Raw genomic sequence first — 19222 nt, 5'->3', positions numbered from 1 at the left:
TGGATAAATTCTGTTACTGGACTTGTTAAATCAACTTTGAGTTCAAACAGAAAATGACTCAAAGCCCATGGTCTGTGCTGTGCTAATTGGAAAGCATATATCAGACACAATTGCAAAATACAGTATTATAGCTCTGAATTCACTTAATTGAATTACTCTGAATTTACACCAGTGTAGCAGACATAGGAAGTCAGCCTTAATTCTGTAAACAAAAGATTCAAATAGTTATCTCAAATGCCCTTTTGACACATTAACGTGTTGTTACATATGCAGTATAGTCATAAAGTAACACAACACAAAATGTAATTTCATGGTAACTCATTTTTTCTGGAAGTCTTAAATAACAACCAAAGATGCAGGGCATTCACTGATCATTATTTCCTTCTGAGTCGTTTGCTTGCAAACATGAGCAAGTTTCTCTGAATTTCTCCAGTGAATGAAACTTCTGTAGCATATGAAATTCTGCTTTGGAATGGGAGATGATGGCAACCTACAACCACAAGCGTTGTACCAACATCTCACAGCAACTTATGAACACGTTGATGGTGCAACACTGGCTAAAGTGAGGATCCTTGTGCTCTTAAAAACCATTGTGTTTCCTACCTTTTCCCCACCTCTCCAGCAGTGCAAGATGATTAAATGACTCAAAGCTGAGATACACTGAAATCACCACGGTGAAGTCACCAGCTACCAAACCCCGAGTCCTCCACTGAGGCCATTCCATGGTGCAGCCTGCCACGTCAACATGGCATGGTTCTCTCAAAATGTGGGGAAACAGCATTAAAACCACGGTCCTCCCGACTCACCACCCCCCGCCCTGTGGCCATATCAAGGTCTCAAGCTCTTGACACACAACCTACGAGCAACACCATCGCTGTGGCAACTGCACCGCAAACCCATGCCCCTGCTGAGCCAGGAGGCCACGGGGCAAGCCGTGACTGGACTCCATGGGGAAGCCACCACCCCACATCTGCTACCACCCCACATCTCGCACCACCCTCCCCCTTCCTGGGTGCCGGGGGGTCCCCTCAGCCCGGGGCACGGCTCCGAGCGAGCCAGGCCGGGGCTCAGGGGCGGCGGGAGCAGCCCGCGGGGCCGCGCAGGGGCCGACCGCCGCGGATGGCGCCGCTCCCGCGGAGCGCGGGAGGGGCCGCTCCCTCAGAGCTGGCACCGCCCCTCGTCCCCCGCCCCGCCCTGGGTCCTGAGGCGGCCGCAGGCGACTCCGACAGCGCCTGTTTGGCGCAGTGCGGGGGCCTTCCGCGGGGCTGCCCCGGCCGTGCCTGCGCGCAGGGCCTGGCTGCTTCCGGTGTGTGTTCGAGGGGGGACGCGGAGCGGAGCCGGGGAGATGGCGGAGGGCGGCGCGGAGCGGGCCGATGGCCGTATCGTGAAAATGGAGGTGGATTACAGCGCGACGGTGGACCAGCGGCTGCCTGAGTGCGAGCGGCTGGCGCAGGTGAGGCGGAGGGGGGGAAGCCCGGCGATGCGGATGGGCTGAGTCATGGCGTGGGGCGCGCTAGGCCGCGCTCGGGGAGGCGGCCCGGTGGCGGGGGGACGTGCGGCGCGGGGCGCAGCCGCCTCTTGTCACCCGATCGGGTGCTGAGGGGTCCGGGGCTCGGGCCCTCCCGTGCCGTGTTGGGGAAGAGGAGAAGTAGGGACTGCTCTACCATTTCACTGGCAGTGTAGGGCAGAAGGAGGGTGGGCAGGAGGGCGGTGAGGGAGGCGAGAGGAGATGTCAGGGTGCAGTCTCGCGGGTGAGGGGATAAGAAGGCCTGAGTCCACCAGAAGGGACGTGGCTTTTCGCTGCTGCCACTTTCCGCGTAGAACGTGGCTGGAGAGACGCGTAGGTGCTTGTTCATCCTGGGACTGCTGTGTGCCAAAGCTGCCTTCCTGTAATTGATCCTGTGTCAGGTTAGACAGGCAGTGCTTTGCATCCTTCTCACTCGGTTATGTCCGTGCCCCAAAAGACTGGAATGGAGGGCCGTGGCAGGCTGATAGGGGCTGCCTGGCATCTGCTGAGCAAACATGTATGTGCACCCAGCCATTAGACGACCACAGAATGTCTTGCTGATGGGATCGTAGAGGTAATCATGCATATGGTGTATCTTAAGGTTTCGTTTATGGGCTTGTTCTGTAGCGTAGAGATTCTTACGCATCTCAGACCTCAGAACAGATTGGATTTGCTGTTATGGTCTTTCCCAGTAGGATGGCATCTGATTCTTTACATGCTGCAAATGCTGTGCTCGATCCACGTGTCTCGTGAGAGGCATGTTGTAGTATATAGCATATTGTAGGATTCTGAAGGCAGTAGCCTTAAGATAAGTAAGTTGCATCTTACACTATCTTAAGACTGTATTGTATGGAGAGTAGGCATAGGTGTTTTATCCCACGGGCACACCTCTGCGTAGGTGTGGACACCATGACCATGTTTCATTGCTGCATAACATGTAAATTTTGTGGCAGTAAGAGCACATCCTTGACAAAAAATTGTATAGACTTTAAAAGATTTCAGTAGGGTGGGTACGTTTTAGAAACAAATTTCATTTTCCCTTTTAGTTATTTTCTAGTTTCTAACCTTTTGTTGCAGCCCCACAGTTGCTATGGGCTGTTACAAATTCTCCCATGTTAGCATTTTTTTTTACAAGATATTTGCTAGGAATTACAACTTAGGACTAAAAGTACATTGTGGTATCTTTAACTCCTCTAAACAAAGGCAAATATAGTTCTCAAAACCTAACAAGCGGACTATTATAATTCCATACTTGTCTAGACTGTAAAGCATGTAGTTTATGCTTTGTATAATATGCTGTAATTAAGATATGATGAATGTGGATGAAAGTAATAGTAAAACAACTTTTTGGCCGAGGTATCTAATTGCATATCTGTTCTCACTTAAAGCTTTGTTTTGGCTAGGAAAGAAATCAGTCTTCCGTCTAGCTCAGTGAATGTGAGCTAACCAAACCTGTCTGAAACTTGCTAGGTTTCTCACTCAAGACAAACAATTTATAGCATGTATTGGGCAAAAATGGAACTAGTACCTTTCTAGTTTAATCTGTGTGTAGAACCATATATTTAAAGTTAGTGCTATGTATGTTTCTAAAAAAATAAAATACTTAAAAATGAGTGTACAGGCTAGTCTATGTTTTTTGCTTACACAAGAATTAGAGCTACTCTTAATTTAAACTGAGTTGTATTCTTCACTCATGGTGATAATTCTTTGCCTATCACATTAGGAAGGAAGATTGCAAGAAGTAATTGAAAACCTTCTCTCCTTGGAAAAACAAACACGAACGGTAAGTAGCATATGGCATGCAACGTTTATGCAGGGTTGTCCTACACACCCCCTTGTTCCCCTGCATTAAAGTCATGAAGGGAACTGGGGTATCAGTCTTTCTCTTTTCCTGTTCTTTTCTTTAAAAAGAAAATCAATGAGGCTAGATATAATCAGGTTTTTTTCCCTTTCTATACTAGAAGTGCAAGTGATAGAGGTCTGCCAGTTGTTTATCCCATCACTAATACGCTGTTTGTTTGTTACAGGCATCTGACATGGTCTCCACATCCCGTATCTTAGTTGCTATAGTGAAAATGTGTTACGAAGCTAAAGACTGGGATGCTCTTAATGAAAATATTATTCTTCTATCAAAGAGAAGAAGTCAGTTAAAACAGGTGAATTTAATCCTTTGAAACAAGAAATAAAATTATATTTGGAGCTGTATTGTGTTCTGATTCCCCCTTGTGCGTAGGGACTTTCCTGACTTTGTAGTACCTGGCTGAATATATTGTAATTAACTTCTGTTGACGTTTTTTGGTAGGCGTAATGAAAGCCAATAATGAAACTGATGTCTGGAATTAGTCTGTCTTCACCTTGTGCCTGAGCTCTGTGTGGTCCAGCTTGCCATTCTTGGCAACACAGCTGTGACTTTTCGGCTTTCAGTGCATACTGGTGCTTTTAGATAGCAGTTCATCTTTACACTCTTCTACAGTCTGTACTGTAGACATATTCTTAATTTTTCATGTTCACATGAGGGGTACATTGAAGAGAGTTATTGCAATTTATTGTGATCAAATAAGGTGTATGCTTTACATGCTTGCTTTTGAAACTGTCATACTCTGGAATTCAGTTCTCTCTGAGAAATTGGCTATCAGGACAGCTGAAAGCACTTGCATTTAAGAAGGTACAAAGTTTATTGCACTGTGTTTAGTTTGACTTAATTAGAAGTTAGCAACAGGTAATTTTAATGGCAACGTTGCTTTAGGAAAAAAAAGGTTACCTACTTTTAATGTGCAGAAACATTAGGAGTTTGTATACAGGTAGAGTACAGTTTAGTTCTCTAACTTGCAAAAACTGTGGCTGAAGACTTGGGTCATTTCAGCTGAATTTTCTTCTTGAGGAAGAAGTTTCTAGAAGTTTAATTCTGTTGTTTTTTAGAAGTAGGTATTTTAATAATAATCGTAACAGCTTTGTCAGCGTTGTTACCAGAAGAACATATTCCAATACCTGTGCTTGCCACTGCAGGATGCTAGCTTATTAGTGCCTATTTGGGAATATGCAGAGATGGAAAAGCATCAGTCAGAAATAATTAGACCTCTCCCTTCCCTTCCTCAAAAATCTACAGGTGTCCTAAAGAGAAGGGCTAGTGCACACACTTAAGAGAAGATGTATCTTCCCATTAGCTATGAAGGTCTCAGGGCAAACAGATAAGTCTTGTCAGTCCGTGTGAGTCGTGTGGATTTGGCAGGAGTACTACTTTTCAAGAGAGAACCGCATGGGATGAATTATTTTGAATATCATTGGAAAAACTGAGAAGAAAGAAATGACAGAACAGCATGGCATTTCACTTCTAGCATCAGTCGCTAGCATCATTTTACACATTTTTATGAGTCAAAGTGATTATATGTATCTTGCATGCTTTTTGTTGAGACGAGTCTCTTTAGTTTGGTATGAAACTATTTAGTACTTATCTCCGAGTGTTATAGTTTGAACGCATTTGAGAAATCTAAAACCACAGCATGTTTTTCTTTCCTGTTATTGTATTAGGCAGTTGCTAAAATGGTCCAGCAGTGCTGCACTTATGTTGAAGACATCACAGACTTACCAGTCAAACTGCGCTTAATTGACACGTTGCGTATGGTTACAGAAGGAAAAGTAAGGTTTTGTTTTAAGACTGAATGTCTAAAAGGTAGAATAAAAATGTTCACCTTCTTTAAAAGCATAGCTTCTTAACATTGTTTTTTAATCTCTTCAAATAAGAGCGAAAGTATATTTTTAAATTAACTTGAGAAGTCAAGTAGTGCATTTCTTTCCAAAAGACTGCAAATATTTTCCGGATTTCATATTTAAATAATTTGCTGAAACACTGGTCATTTTTCCATGACATAGATATTGGGATATATTAGAGTTCTAAAATGCCATTTATTTTTCAATTTTTAAAATGTTATGTATTTGAATTTGTTAGAGAAATGGGCAGGTTTAGTTTAATTTCTCCTGGGCTTAACAAGGTGTTATGTACAGTTACGGTAACCAGAAGGTGATGTCAAAGCATTATACCAAGTTAATATTCCTTTTACTTTAAGAAGATAAACAATTCTGGATTAAGGCAAATTTGTATTAATGTTACGGCTTTTGCCTGTTCAAAGTTAGTCTAAATTGTTACTAATCAAGTATTGTTGATTTATGGATGGTTAGGAGTGAGTGAAATAATGCAAACGGTAGTACTTAATACACATTAACCATTGAAGTCTTAACTTCATGTCAGTGTATTTTAGCAGACAAAATATCTAATACTTCATTCACAGTGCATATCATTTTATGTTTGCTTAAAGAATGGTAGATGAATTTAGACATTATTTTTTATATTAATTTGGTTCAAATACTTCCGTGTGTCAACTATCCATCATATTTTATCTGTGTATGTTGTGGGTAGTATCAGTATAGTGTATGGATACATAAGGAATTAATTGGTTGTATGAAAACATCAAATATATGTCTTAGTGGGGTTGTGGTCTTAGAGTTTGCACTCCTCTTTAGAAAATTTCAATGTTTAAACTACTACTTCTGATTTCAGATATATGTGGAAATTGAACGTGCTCGCCTGACAAAGACACTTGCAACAATAAAAGAACAGAATGGTGAAGTGAAAGAGGCTGCTTCTATTCTGCAAGAATTGCAGGTAACACGCCGTGTAACTCAAACTGTGTCAGGAATAAAAATTAATTCTGACTGCTCTTAGATTATTGTTTAGAAACTTAATCAGGTACGTCTGCAGAAATGCCTGGAATGAGATTAACTGTTGTTAGTGAAAGTGTAGTTCAGTTTTAACTGTTTTTGTTAGTCTCATGGTTAGGTTACATAGAATATTTCCCATTTGGAAAAAGGATTTCAATTCTCTAGGTAGTGCATTGAGTTTAGTGGATTCTTCCGCTGTAAGTGGAGGCTATAATTTCAGATTGAATAACCTTTTCTCCATTTTCGCTTGCTCTGGAATGGCTGTTTTTTCTGTTGTGTTGTTTTGTTTTGTTTTGTTTTTCCCCCCCGACAACCTCCCACTCTTCTTGCACAGCTAAGACTTCACTTGATTTGACTTTGACAATGTTAAATAGTTGTATTTTCATTTTAGGTGGAAACCTATGGTTCAATGGAGAAGAAAGAACGTGTAGAATTTATCTTGGAGCAGATGAGACTCTGTCTAGCTGTAAAAGACTATATTCGGACTCAAATTATCAGCAAAAAAATTAATACAAAATTTTTTCAAGAAGAAAACACAGAAGTAAGTCATAGGAGTATTTCTCTCTTCCCCTCCCCCCCATTTTAATCTGACATGCCTTTTTTCAGGTCCAAGTGTATTTGAATCCTTCTGTTTTCTGGTATCCAGTTGGATTTAATTTACGTGATTCATGGAGCTGTACTAATTTCACTGTTTGATACTGTTTCAGAAACTAAAGTTGAAATACTACAACTTAATGATCCAGCTGGATCAACATGAAGGCTCCTACCTCTCCATCTGTAAGCACTACAGAGCCATTTATGATACTCCATGTATCCAGGCTGAAAGTGAAAAGTGGCAGCAGGTAAAAAAACGTTGCATACAAAATGGCTGTATTTTCATGTGGCAGATACCCATTTCGTTACCAGATTAATTTACAGCAGATTAAATAGCTCATCCGTCTGTTGTTCTTAGTTTTTTTTAATGGCTATATTAACAAATTGGTTAGTTGAAAACAGATTTAATAAAGTTGATTTCAAATGAATATTTATAACTAACATCATTATATTGTCTTTGAAATCTTGAGAATGTCTTGTCTGTTTTATAGAAGTGCAGAAATTAGAAACAGCTGTGCAAGTGTGGTCTAAGTGATACTGTTGTGTATGCAGTACAAATGTTACATATTTGAAAAGATTTTTTAAAATGTATTTATTGTAAATACTAGAATTGTAATTAACCTGAATCAATTTAAATCTGTCACTGTGAATGAGGGTTCATTTCTGCAGGATGACATCAATTTCACCTTAACTTCTTAATATGCTAGGCTTAAGCCTTTTACATGTTAAATTCTAAGCTCTGTGGGCACTGTTTTTAATTGTTTAATTATGGGAAAAACCCACACTCTTTCCTCTTAAACAGGCACTGAAGAGCGTTGTTCTTTATGTTATTCTTTCACCTTATGACAATGAACAGTCTGATTTGGTGCACAGAATTAGTAGTGACAAAAAGCTAGAGGAAATCCCGAAGTATAAGTAAGTATTCTTTCTAATGAACAATTCTTAGGTAAAAAAAAAGTGTCTCTCTCAAACTAGCTGTGCAAGTGAAATCTGTTTACGCTGAGTCTGCTGTAAGCATCTCGGAATTTAATGCTGTATGAAAAATACTGCAAAATTTTCATGATTGTGGAAGTTCTACATTGAAATAGATGTCTCTCTGTAAGAGAAAGATCTTTCTTAGAAACACAGTCTGACTTGAGCTGCCCACTGATAGCGTGAAGTATTACAGACTATATTCATGAAGAACAATGAATCTTAATGGTAATAAAATGAAAACATTTAAATTGTTTCTTTGATCTATTTAAGTATGAAATAAGCCTTATTAATACAGGGTTGTAAATCAACTTTACTAAACCATTTAGAGACCTCCTAAAACTATTTACCACCATGGAATTGATGCGGTGGACTGCCCTAGTTGAAGAATACGGTAAAGAATTGAGAGAAGGATCCCTTGACAGTCCTGCAACAGACGTTTTCGGCTGTACGGAGGAAGGTGAAAAGAGATGGAAAGATTTAAAGAATAGAGTTGTGGAACATGTAAGTATGGCTGTCTTTAAGCATTAGCTATGTATTCAGTGCCTCAACTAAAAGTGCTTTTCGTTTGCCATATTTTAATTACAAAGAGAAACAAAAAAAGTATGTAGTAAAGCAGCAGATAAGTTGCCTCTTCATTGCGTTATATTTTCAACATTTTATTTGCTTGTATATCTTTATTATAGATAGGTATTTGGCACAGTCGCCAGAAAAGAGCATGTTGCACTCAAATTTTGAGATTTAGCGTTCACATTTCAATAGAGCAGAAACTTGAAGGTCTTGCTTTGTATTAAATTCATAATTAGTTGATTTCATTTCTTAGTAATTTGTAGAGACTTTTATACCTTTTACAAGCAAAAGAACTGTTTGTTCACAACTCCCTCACGTACCTTATGCTGGACTGCCGTTAGAGCACTACAGCTCCTAATCTGCTTTTAACATTGACTTTTATATTTTTGCAGCCTGCTTCAATTATTTTTTGCACATAACTCTCTACTCTGAACACTTTTATTCCAGAATATTAGAATAATGGCTAAATATTATACCAGAATTACAATGAAGAGAATGGCACAGCTCCTGGATCTGTCCGTTGATGTAAGTGTTGCTTTGCTTATCCTTCTTTCATAAAGGGCATGAAAGTATATGTGTGCATGTGTTTGTGGCAGAAATGTAAGTATTTAGCAGAGTAACGTTCTCCTTGAATTTGAGCTCTCTTTTTAGCTTAAAAAGCTCTAAGTGATGCTATAGATCATCAACGCATTGTTTTACAGACAATGCAGAAGGACACAGCATTGTAGAAATACACTGCTTTGTACGAAGTTCTTGGGGTTTATGCTTGTGTGTTTATGAGTGTTCATGGATATAGCATCTATTGTTGTATCTCTATATATCTGTCTTTGTATTATCCTTGCAGCTCTCCTGCCTTCATCCTTAGTCTAATTCCCCTGTTTGTGTTACCAGTACTTTTCAGCTCTTACAAGAACAACAAAGTATGGTATAGTGATAGACAGGCAGCCTTAACAGAACTTTAGTTCATTGGGTTCTTTTTATGAGAAATAGTGTGAAAGTCTTTTGGGAGTAATAGTATTAATCCGAATATTTGTCGCTTTACTAGTCAATACGAAGACCTGAGCATATTTTCAAGCGTCTCTGGGAGTTAGAAAACTGTTTTTTAGTCCAGGCAGAACTCAATTTCATGATGCATGTGCCCATGAGGCAAAAGCTGCTCTTAAAAATTCATTTATATTCAAGGTCTTATTTAAATGCTGGAGCTTCTTGTCTTGTGTTTCACTGTTAAAAAATTCTTGTCAATGAGTGATTAAAACTGACTGAAGATACAGGGTTTCTCACCTTTAAATGTGCCTGTTTATAGATGGTTGTACTTCGGGAACATGGGGTGGAATAGTCTTCCTTTGTGTTTTCAAGAGCTTTCCAAAGAGATTCATACATCATGGCATATTGGTATTTCAAGTGCAAATGAAAAGCTTTACCCTACTGTCTTTTAATTAAATCTGCTCTTTTCCACAAACTTGGAATAAACCTTTTTTGACAGTGGTCAGTAATTCACATGGATTTTCCTATGCCTTGCTTGTCAGATGGCTTGTTCTGATATCTCTGTAGCCAAGTACTCCGAAGTGTAAAAGTCTGTTGGTGTAGTATATTAAACTTTTTAATTTCATTAAACACAATCAGATATAGGTCAAATGAAAAAAAAATAGATCGTGCTAATACCTTGTAGTGCCAGCATGTGTAATATTAAAGTATTGTGCGTTTTTTTAAGTACAATATTACTACAGCTGTATTTCTGTTAAGTGTAAAGAAAATCTTGTTCCCTGTGCTTCAATGATGTTTGGGAGGAATTCTGATGTTTTGTAGATAAAAATGCTATTTTCTTGACTTAGTGCTGTTTGTCTTTACAGGAATCGGAGGAGTTCCTGTCTAACCTAGTAGTTAATAAGACCATCTTTGCTAAAGTAGACAGGCTGGCAGGAATTATCAATTTTCAGAGGCCTAAGGACCCAAACAATATACTCAATGACTGGTCTCACAAGCTGAACTCACTAATGGCCCTAGTTAACAAAACCACACATCTCATTGCCAAAGAGGAGATGATACATAACCTGCAGTAAGGTGCCTCAATAATCTCAGTGCTTTTAAAGAAGGCATTAAATCTTCATAATAGAGACTATTACTACAGTGTGTATATGGTTTGTTTTCTCCCTGTCAAGCCTTCCTGGTCTAAAATTTAGAACATAATTCTGAAATTCCTGTTGACAATTAAGTTCCCTTGATTATTCATTCAGTTGTTAAATGTTTTTGCTACAATTGGTGAAAAAACATAATAAATCTGTACTGCCTGTATAATAGTAGTCTTGTGATTCCTTCTTTTCCACATGTACCTTTCTTTGTCTAACACATAATTCTGTGGTTACTTCATTACAGGACTTTTTGCGGCTGTGATTGAGAGGATATACTGTAAATAATAAAATCCTAGGGTTTTACAGTAGCATGCATTGAGGTAACTTATAATGATAATATTGTAATGTTATGTCAAGATACTGTTTGACCAAAATTCTGGATGTTCATGCTTAAGAATAATGCTATTTCTTGACATTTGGGACTACAGATAGACTTTATTAATTAATTCTGAACTGATTGAGAAATCTACCTGAATCTTGTCTGCTTGGTGCAAGTCACTAATTTTTACTGTTTTGTCGTTACAGTTTGTCATGGCTACAATAGCAATTATACAATTAGCTAAGATAATACTTCAAACCTGCTGCTTCTCATAATTGAATGTGTTCTATTCAGACAAGATAATGTCGTATCACTTGCTTTAACCTACTTGTAATGGAGGGAAGCTGTAAACTTTTCCCCATGTCCCTGTTCTGTTTTTTTAAGAAAGTAAAATAGTAGCACGAATAGTATAGTAAGAATCAATGAAACTTTTATTGAATTTGCCCTGGTTTTTAATGATTTTTTAATGCTAGCCATAACTAACTATTCTGTTCATAATTAATTAGGTAGAGACTGTAATTGTAAATGATGTATTGAGATGTATATAAATCCTATCTCTTTAAAAGCACACTGAACTTCATTCAGACTAACACTCTTAGCACAGGTAATTATCATATGAATACACAGCAAGTCAGGAAACTTCAGACAGTGATTTTGAGTAAGGGGAGTCTGTGAAGGTACGGGAAAAGATGGAAGCTTCTAAGCAGTGATTGGCATTTGAAATGTAGACTTTGGACATAGTTTAAGGGAAACTTGGGAATTTCATTTCAGAGGCTTGTAACTTTATCAAGCCATACCAATCCAGCTCACTGCATTTAAGCAACAAAAAAGCAGCTGAACTATCAGTGAGGGAAGGGAGAAAGAGGAGCAGACTGTTTAGAATGCATAGAATGCTTACCATCTAACTTCCTAAATTGTGTTATAATGCCAGTTGTATGAGTTTTGTAAAATCTTGTCACAACCATGTCTGAGAATGGGATGTACTGGTCCTTGCGAGGCTAGCCTTAGTAGCATGAGCAAAACTGGCTGCTGCTAAGATAATGAACAAAGGAACTTCAATTTTGACTACAACGGGTCATCAGGGGAAGTGGGAACTTGCCCCTCCGTGTTCTTCTTACCATGAACCTTTTTCTTCTGTTTGCAAATCTGGTCTGGAATCTTCAACCCCAAGCATTTAAGCTTATGGACTCTGTGACGCTTCTACCGAATCAGAGATATTGGACCTGTTTCCCCAGCCAACCCTCTTTTCCTTTTTATCCTAGAGTGGAATGGTTCAGTGGTTCCCTGGCCCTACTTTCTGGGGTTCTTGCGGATCCTACTCCCTCTCGGGCCTAGCTATATCCCTCTCTGCTGCCCTTGTATGCATTTAGAGCGTGAGTTTGTTGGAAAGAAGAGGTGGTTTCTCTCCCCTCGCAACTACCTTTTGCTGTCAGCATTGGAAAGAACATGGAAACACTCTTATCTTTCGACAGTCCAGGTATCTCCTTAACGCTCAATTCAGAAGCATTATGAAGGTTCACTTTCATGGTCTGTATTCATACCAAAGATCCACAATGATCCACATTTTTGCCTTTTGGTCCGAAATAGATTTTTGTCCTCACTGAGTTCACTTACAACGCCTTCGTCTTGGTTTGACAACATACTGCCCAAGGCAAACTCCCTACCTAACTCTGTCCTCAGAGCGAGATGCACTTGTTGTGTACCTAGTACTTGGTGCCAGAAGCAAGAATCCCTCAGGGCTTCCTCCCCACACATCACAAAGTTAAAAGAGGCGTTTTAAAACAAAATTGTAGAAGTGTTAGGCTGTATGGTAAGCCCAAGTGAGTGGAAAAGAATCTATTCATGTAGCTTGGAGTTTTGGGGGTTTTTTTGTTGTTTTTGTTAGCAGGCTACTATTAATGAAAATGAGTGTATCTTGAGTCTCTCTGGAAAAGGTTGCCACATTGAGGTTGCTAGGAAAAAAGACAAGCTGTAAACTTTTGGTGCTAGTTCATCTCAAGAATGCAGATATATGTCAGATATAACTCCTCCATGAGCAATTTAAAGGTCAACATAAAGGCATGCCGGCTTCTTAAAAAAAAATGCACTGAGATTGAAGATCTTTGATCTTGACAATGTGGGATCAAACCATTGCATTAATCTGAACTTTGTAGTTCCTATCTCCTCAGTGTACCCTCAACATCCCCTTATTGCTGTTTGCTTCTCGACACTTTCATTTTGCGGATCAAAGGAAAAATGAAGTAGTTTGAATATTACTTGTATGTGTTTAAAGAGCCCATGCTGAAGAAATGTTATCCTTGGATAATTATGAAGTAAGATTAAAGTTGAGATCATCTGTTCATTAGAGGACTCTGGAGGAATTCCAGGGGAACTTTTGTGCTGGAAAATCAAAACTTGCTACTCTTCAGCCTAATAATCAGACATTAATGGCTGCCTAGAAACAGTTTGCTTTATTGTTTAGTAAGACTAAGAACTACTGTTGCTATCTAACCTCAGGTCTACCACTGACTTGTTTGTGGCAGAGGGTAAACCACTTAACTTGTTAGTTTCCCATGATTGCTGCTTCTGAGGGAGTTCAAAAATTTATAAAGGTCCAGTGTGCTAAGACAATAAAAACATTGCTGCTATTACTGCAATCAGTCTGGAACTTCTATTGAATCATAGAATCGTTTAGGTTGGAAAAGACCTTTAAGATCATCAAGTCCAACTGTTAACCTAGCACTGCCAAGTCCACCACTAAACCATGTCCCTAAGCACCACATCTACATGCTAGGTATAACATCCCAGTGATTTGTAAGTGTTAAAGGAGTAAGGAAATAGTGCAGTATAGTTTACATATATATTTAAACTACCCCACAGTATGCAAGTTTTCACTTTAACCTCTGGAACTTTTATAGGAGCCTGCATCCAAATTTTTAAGTTATACTTTGGAAGAGCAATAAAAATCTCCTGAATCGCTTTTTAAAAACTTCACACAAAGGTTTCCTTGATGATGCGATGTGATTTCATACTCAAAGACCCAGTCCCCCAGCGTACTGACTGCTCTCGGCTTCTCAGAAGATGTTCTCCTAGAAGCGTCCAAGCCAAAGGAGACCCAAGGAACTGCCAGAGAAAGTTATGTGAGCGGCAGTGGTCGCTAAATGAGAAAAGTCCATTTGGAAATTATTGGTAAGTTGTGTAACATGTTATCTCCTACCTTGTGAATTTACATGAGGAATTAATTTTTAAGTGCAAGTACCATGACAGAACAAAGTTCACAGCTAGGTGAATCTCCTCCCAGGCTTGCTTTTGAGAAAGGCCTCCTGTTGTTTTTTTTCTGAGAGTTCTGTTCAAGATGCCTGCTGGGGTGTTAGACTGCAGGGTCAGGGAGGCAATTTGGTGCTGAATGTATTCTGTTATGTGCTTATTTTTTACATGTTATCGTAATGGTTTTTCCTGTATTCTGAAGTTAGACATCATGAGTGGAGCTGATTGAAAATCGTGTTTTCTGTATTGGAATTCAAGAAATGCCAGTTCCCAGAAACAAGAGTGAACTTTATCATAGAATAGAAACTGATTTTCTGAATTTCCTGTGAAAGCAAAAATCTGAGGAGAAAGGAAAAAAAAGCAGCAGCGTAAGTTTGAAATAATTAAAATAGTTTTGTTTTGAAAATGTAGAAACCAAGCTATAGGTGTGATTCCAAGTGTGCAGCTCATGGGCGAGCCAGGACTCTAGGGCTTTTTGGCTACCAGCTCTCCATTAGCCCTGAAGCAAGTGAGGGTTTCAGAGTTCCCAACTCTTCCAGAATCTGTGCCACACCTTTCAGAGCTCAGCTCAGATCTTAGCTTCATGGCAGGGAGCCTAGCAGCCCTGAGTGGCCCCAGGTTTTCAAACCCCTGTTTTTGGCAAGGAGCCTAGATTCTCCAAGGACCTGGGCATGGCTCCTAGCTTCACAGAATAGGGAGAAGCCCTGTGAACAGTCATAATTTACAGAATCCTGACTTAAGGGTAGGGAGACTGGATGTGTTAGTGCTTTCTGTACAGGGCTTCCTTGCAGTTACAGTCCCTGGGAGGCTGGGCTTTCAATTGCAATTGAAATTGCAATTTTCAGATCTGAAAGGTTTTGAAATCTTAAAAAATGTTAAGTGGAATTGAATTTGGTATTGTTGCATTTGTTGGAGCGTTTTGTTTGGGTTTTTGTTTGTTTGGTTTGGTTTTTTTTGTTTTAATCTTACCATTCTAACAAGTCGCTAGAAGTATAACTGTTAGGCTTTTGAGGATCTGAGTCCTGTCAAGTCTCGTGATGCTGAGCAGAGATTCATTGGTTTTGTTCCTATCTCATGCCTCCCTGTTGTGCCGTTAGCATTTCTTACATTTGCAATATATATTGTGGCTTTTCTTCTGCTCCCAGCCTCCATGTGACCAGCTGCTCCTGGTCTCCTTCGGCAGAAGAGAGAGAGTGTGCTGCAACCAGTGCAAAAACTCACATTCCTCAGCAGAAGCCTAGTGCTGTGAGCTCTCCTCTTGTCATGAAATCCCATTAGTGAGCATAGCACATCGGGATTCCAGGAACTAGAAAGCCTGGACAATTCTGGAAATGCAAGCCAGTAGTCAGCACATAACACATCTGTTCCTCTGCCTAGCCCAATGCCAAGTGAAGACCTGGCTTGTCAACTGAGCCTGTGGAGTTGTGAATAATGTGTTTGATTGCAGAGGTTGGAAGCCAAAATTGCAGCTTCCACTGGGGTAATACACATCAAGGAGAAAGAGACATCTCATGGAGTCCCTCCCACAGTAGCAGCTAATATTATAAGCTTATTTCCTTAAATTATCCTTTAATACTGTATTGAAACATGTCAATAAAAGCCACAAGAAGTCTCTTTCTTCCCATGTAGCGTATAACTGGTTGCTAGTGGCATACTCTGCCTTCTGTGCTGTTATAATAGAAGTGCTCTGAAACCAAAGTTTAGTCACATTAAAGCCCTTTGGATTTGGAATCTCATCCTTTAGGCCAGTTTCTGTATGATTTGCACTTTGAGCAGAATTTCCAAGGTTAGTAAGTGCTTGGCGCTGTTCTGGACCAACAGTCCTCGTCCTTCTATCTGGTAAAAAAGACTACGAAAGAGCTTGGAGGGGGCACCACATGGAAATAATACAGTTATTCCAATCTTGCAGGCTCAGTGCAGTACTTGAACAAAATAGTGCTTGGCAGCCAACCCCATCTCAGAGCTGCTGGCTCCCTCTGTAGCCTCTGGCGTGTCCACTTAGGGTTTATGCAATACAATTAACCGCTCTACAAAATAGAGTAAAACCTACTTCATATGGGGGCTAAGAGGTTTAATTTAAGTAAGAAGATCATAAAAAGCAGTGGGTATAAGGGCACCGTCTCCATATTGTGTTTTATACACGGCACTTTTTCTGAGACGAGGGATTCCCTTGCTGCCGTAGTCTTTCCCCAGCTCCTTTCTGGCTGTTTCTACAGTGCTGAGTTGCCATCTTCTTACAGCAGTCTTTGCCCTTCAGTACTTTCAATCTAGGAACTTTAAAACAACAGAGACAGATAGCAATAAAAATGGTGTCTGCCTTCCCTATATAACTCGGTCACTAGCCACGCAATGTTTTTCCTAGCACAGTATAAATACATACCATCAGAACAAATGGACTCAAAAGTTAATGACAGCTTATGTGAAAAATAAACCCAGCAAATTCTGTCTCACCCCAAACTGAACTCCAGAGGATATATGCATATTTTTAGATATATACACACATATAATACTCATTCTATTTTCCACTTTTTTTTTTTCAATTATCATTTATTTAAAAAAAAACCTTCCTTGCATTTTGTAACAGAAAAAATTATCAGTAATGCAAAAGTTCACTAGGAACCAAATACAACCAACCTCCAAAATAAAAGGACTAATTCCGCTTCAACAACCTGGACTGAATGAGACACAAAGTTAGATCCTGAACATGATTTCACCTTTATCCGATTCACCGTAACTGCCCGTGGAAAACACTGACCAGTCACGGCCCTTTGGGCGCACTGGGGATGGTGTCCGAGGCGGGCAGCTGGGGACCAGCAGAGGTGGCCTAGGGCAGGCTCCGCAGGAGTGTTTTTGTCGTCCTGAAATGGCGTCTCCTGGGTCGAGACCGAGTCCAACCACACTCCCCTCTGGCGTGGCTTCTGGTAGGGCACTGAAACAACTAACTATATTCCCAACAGTATTTATAAAGTTGAATTAAAAAGTGGACTGATTTAAGTCGGGGGCTGCAAATGCAAAGGATTTCTTTAAATTCATTTCCTTCTGCATTTACATTTTTGCAAAGAGCTCTCTCTTTATAAATGCGTTACTGATGAATATTGAAAATATTCTTGGGCACAAGTATCTTCTTGCAGTGGCAATGCATCAGAGGCTTGGCTGGTGGTTATTCTTCAAAGAGTTAGGAGGCGTTAAATGTAAATTTAAATATAAATGTATTTAGGAAAATCCAATACTAAAGTGATCTGGATCTTAATTAAAGTAGAAGAAAAAGTTTTTAAAAAGCACTGGAATCCTGTTTTTTTGATAAACTTTATTAAGATCCTGAGGTAAGCTGCTTCCCCCCAATTTCTTGTCCACTTTACCCTAAAGCACGATGGCCGATGCCGTGCGAGGGGCACCCACCCATGGCAGCTGAGCCAGTAAATGCCTTGAAAAAGCCAGTTTGCAAAACAGCGTAGGTATCAAGAATTGATTGCCAAACATTTTGAAAACACAGCTAACAGGGAACATTACTCCGTGAAAATAAAACTGTTATGCAAAGCAGTTTCTGGGATTCATGTGCGGCCAGAAACGCATTACCAACAGTCCTTCAGCAAAAGCTGGGGTTTTCAAAACACGACGTACAACGGGAGCTGTTCCATCACCTGGCTGCAGCCTTCGCTACGCGGACCCCGGCTTCCACAACTTTAAGGGCAGTTACTCTTTAAAAAAAAAACCACCACCAAAAAAACCACAACAGTGAAATAACCGCGAGTAAAAACCCAACGTTTTCAGCACAGGTGGACTTCGCCTCGCAGCTCACCGGGCGGGACCCTCCCTACGCGGGTGCGCACCTCACACCCTGCCTCAGGGCGGACGGGGCGCGCGGGCTCCGCGGGCGCGCAGCGCGTCCCCCGGCGGCGGGCAGCGCCCCTCGGGCTCGGCAGTTGCTGCCTGAGTGGAGAGGCACTGACACCATTCCCAGGAAAGGGGAGGGGGGCGGAAAAAAAGGGGGGGAAAAAAGAGAAAATCAACGAAAAAACCCGAGGTTGCCGGTTTCCAGCCCGAGCGGCGAAGTGCCCCCCCCCCCCCCAGCCGCTGCGTGAGGGGAGAGCTGCGGGCCAGAGGCCGTGGCTGCCCTCCGCCAGCCGCCGCCTCCCTCTGCAGTGCCGCAGACGGGGCTGCGGGTCCCGGCGCGGTCCGGTCCCGGTGCTCTCCGGTCCCCGTCCCGTCCCGTCCGCAGCGCCCCGCCGCCCCTCCGCCTTCCCCCGCTGGCCGCCGGGCCGGGAGGAGGGCGGGGGAGGGCTTTCCCACAATGCTTTGTGGGGACGTTGACAAGTGGATCCAAGATGGCGTAGAAAGTAATGACAGGTAAGTCAGGACTTCCCCATTCGCCCCCCGCGGGGGCCGAGGGTGGCCGGGCCCGGCTGGAGAGGGCTCCGGGGAGGCCTCGGGGGACCCTCGGTGCCCCGCAGCCGGCCGAGCGGCCGAGCGGGGGCTGCCGGCCGGGCCGGAGGCTGAGCGGTGCCGGCTGGAGAGGGCCCTGTGTCTGCGGAGGGGCCTGCAGCGGCAGCCGCTCGGGGGCTGTTTACGGGCAGGCTCGGCCGGAGCCCCGGGGGCTGCCGCGCTCTCCCGGGGGCCCGCAGCCGCCGGCGGGCGTACCGGGGCGGCCCTGCGCCCGGTGCAGCGGGGGCAGGCGGAGGGGCCAGCCTGGAGAGCCGGAGATGCCTTGCACAGCCCCGGCTTCCCCTGGCTCCGGGGGTGCTCCGTCAGGGAGGAAGGTGGGGGGATGCAGAGGGGTGGGAGTCAGCTTTGTTTTTGTACCGGGCGGGGCGGGAGGGAACGGCCAGCGGCAGCCAGGAAATAACAATGGTAAAATAGAAGTAAAAAAATGGGTTAGGTAGGGTTTGTTGAAGGATGGAAAAATAAATTGAAAGAATTTAACAGCTGTTGTAAAATTAACCCTCAGAGTGATGAAAGCTTGGCAGATAAGCTTATATTTTTGTTTTCAGCAGGAAGGCTTTGTCAGGGCCGAGTGGCTAGAAGTTGGGAGGTCTAACACAGATCCTGAGATCACCTTCTATACAATGCAACTGTTGAGAAACCGAAAATAGGAGTTTGTAGTGCAGGTCTCTCCCAACAGAGACTACACACATATATATATTTTTAGGGCAGATCCCCAAGTAGGGAAAG

At 41.8% G+C, this 19222-nt stretch overlaps 2 protein-coding genes across 8 annotated transcripts in view; both read left to right on the top strand.

Moving 5' to 3' along the window:
- Window positions 1-1267: 1267 nt before the first annotated feature.
- On the top strand, window positions 1268-10654 carry PSMD12 (proteasome 26S subunit, non-ATPase 12). Of its 2 annotated transcripts, XM_075169457.1 has the most exons (11): window positions 1268-1453; window positions 3231-3290; window positions 3535-3663; window positions 5036-5143; window positions 6063-6167; window positions 6615-6764; window positions 6931-7065; window positions 7620-7732; window positions 8119-8293; window positions 8807-8884; window positions 10210-10654. In XM_075169457.1, the coding sequence occupies exons 1-11, from the start codon at window positions 1346-1348 to the stop codon at window positions 10417-10419; spliced, it is 1371 nt and encodes a 456-aa protein (XP_075025558.1). In that variant the 5' UTR covers window positions 1268-1345; the 3' UTR covers window positions 10420-10654. The 2 variants fall into 2 exon arrangements, with proteins under 2 accessions (XP_075025558.1, XP_075025560.1); XM_075169459.1 differs by lacking the exon at window positions 10210-10654 and having other exon boundaries at window positions 8752-8863.
- A 3099-nt stretch (window positions 10655-13753) lies between these two features.
- HELZ (helicase with zinc finger) overlaps window positions 13754-19222 on the top strand; it is a 95113-nt gene continuing 89644 nt past the window's right edge. For 2 of the 6 annotated variants that reach the window (XM_075169450.1, XM_075169451.1), the window contains exon 1: window positions 18136-18400. Coding sequence is in view for 1 of the 6 variants with exons in the window: in XM_075169455.1 (XP_075025556.1) it covers window positions 18394-18400 (7 nt within the window). In the remaining 5 variants the exon portion in view is untranslated. Of the gene's footprint in view, window positions 18401-19222 lie in introns of all 6 variants that reach the window. The other 4 variants (XM_075169455.1, XM_075169454.1, XM_075169453.1 and 1 more) reach the window with 4 other exon arrangements.

The sequence above is a fragment of the Calonectris borealis genome, chromosome 20, assembly GCF_964195595.1.
Source record: "Calonectris borealis chromosome 20, bCalBor7.hap1.2, whole genome shotgun sequence".
Taxonomy (NCBI): Eukaryota; Metazoa; Chordata; class Aves; order Procellariiformes; family Procellariidae; genus Calonectris; species Calonectris borealis.
Note: the sequence above shows the minus strand (reverse complement) of the source record. Positions and strands in the feature narration are given on the sequence as shown.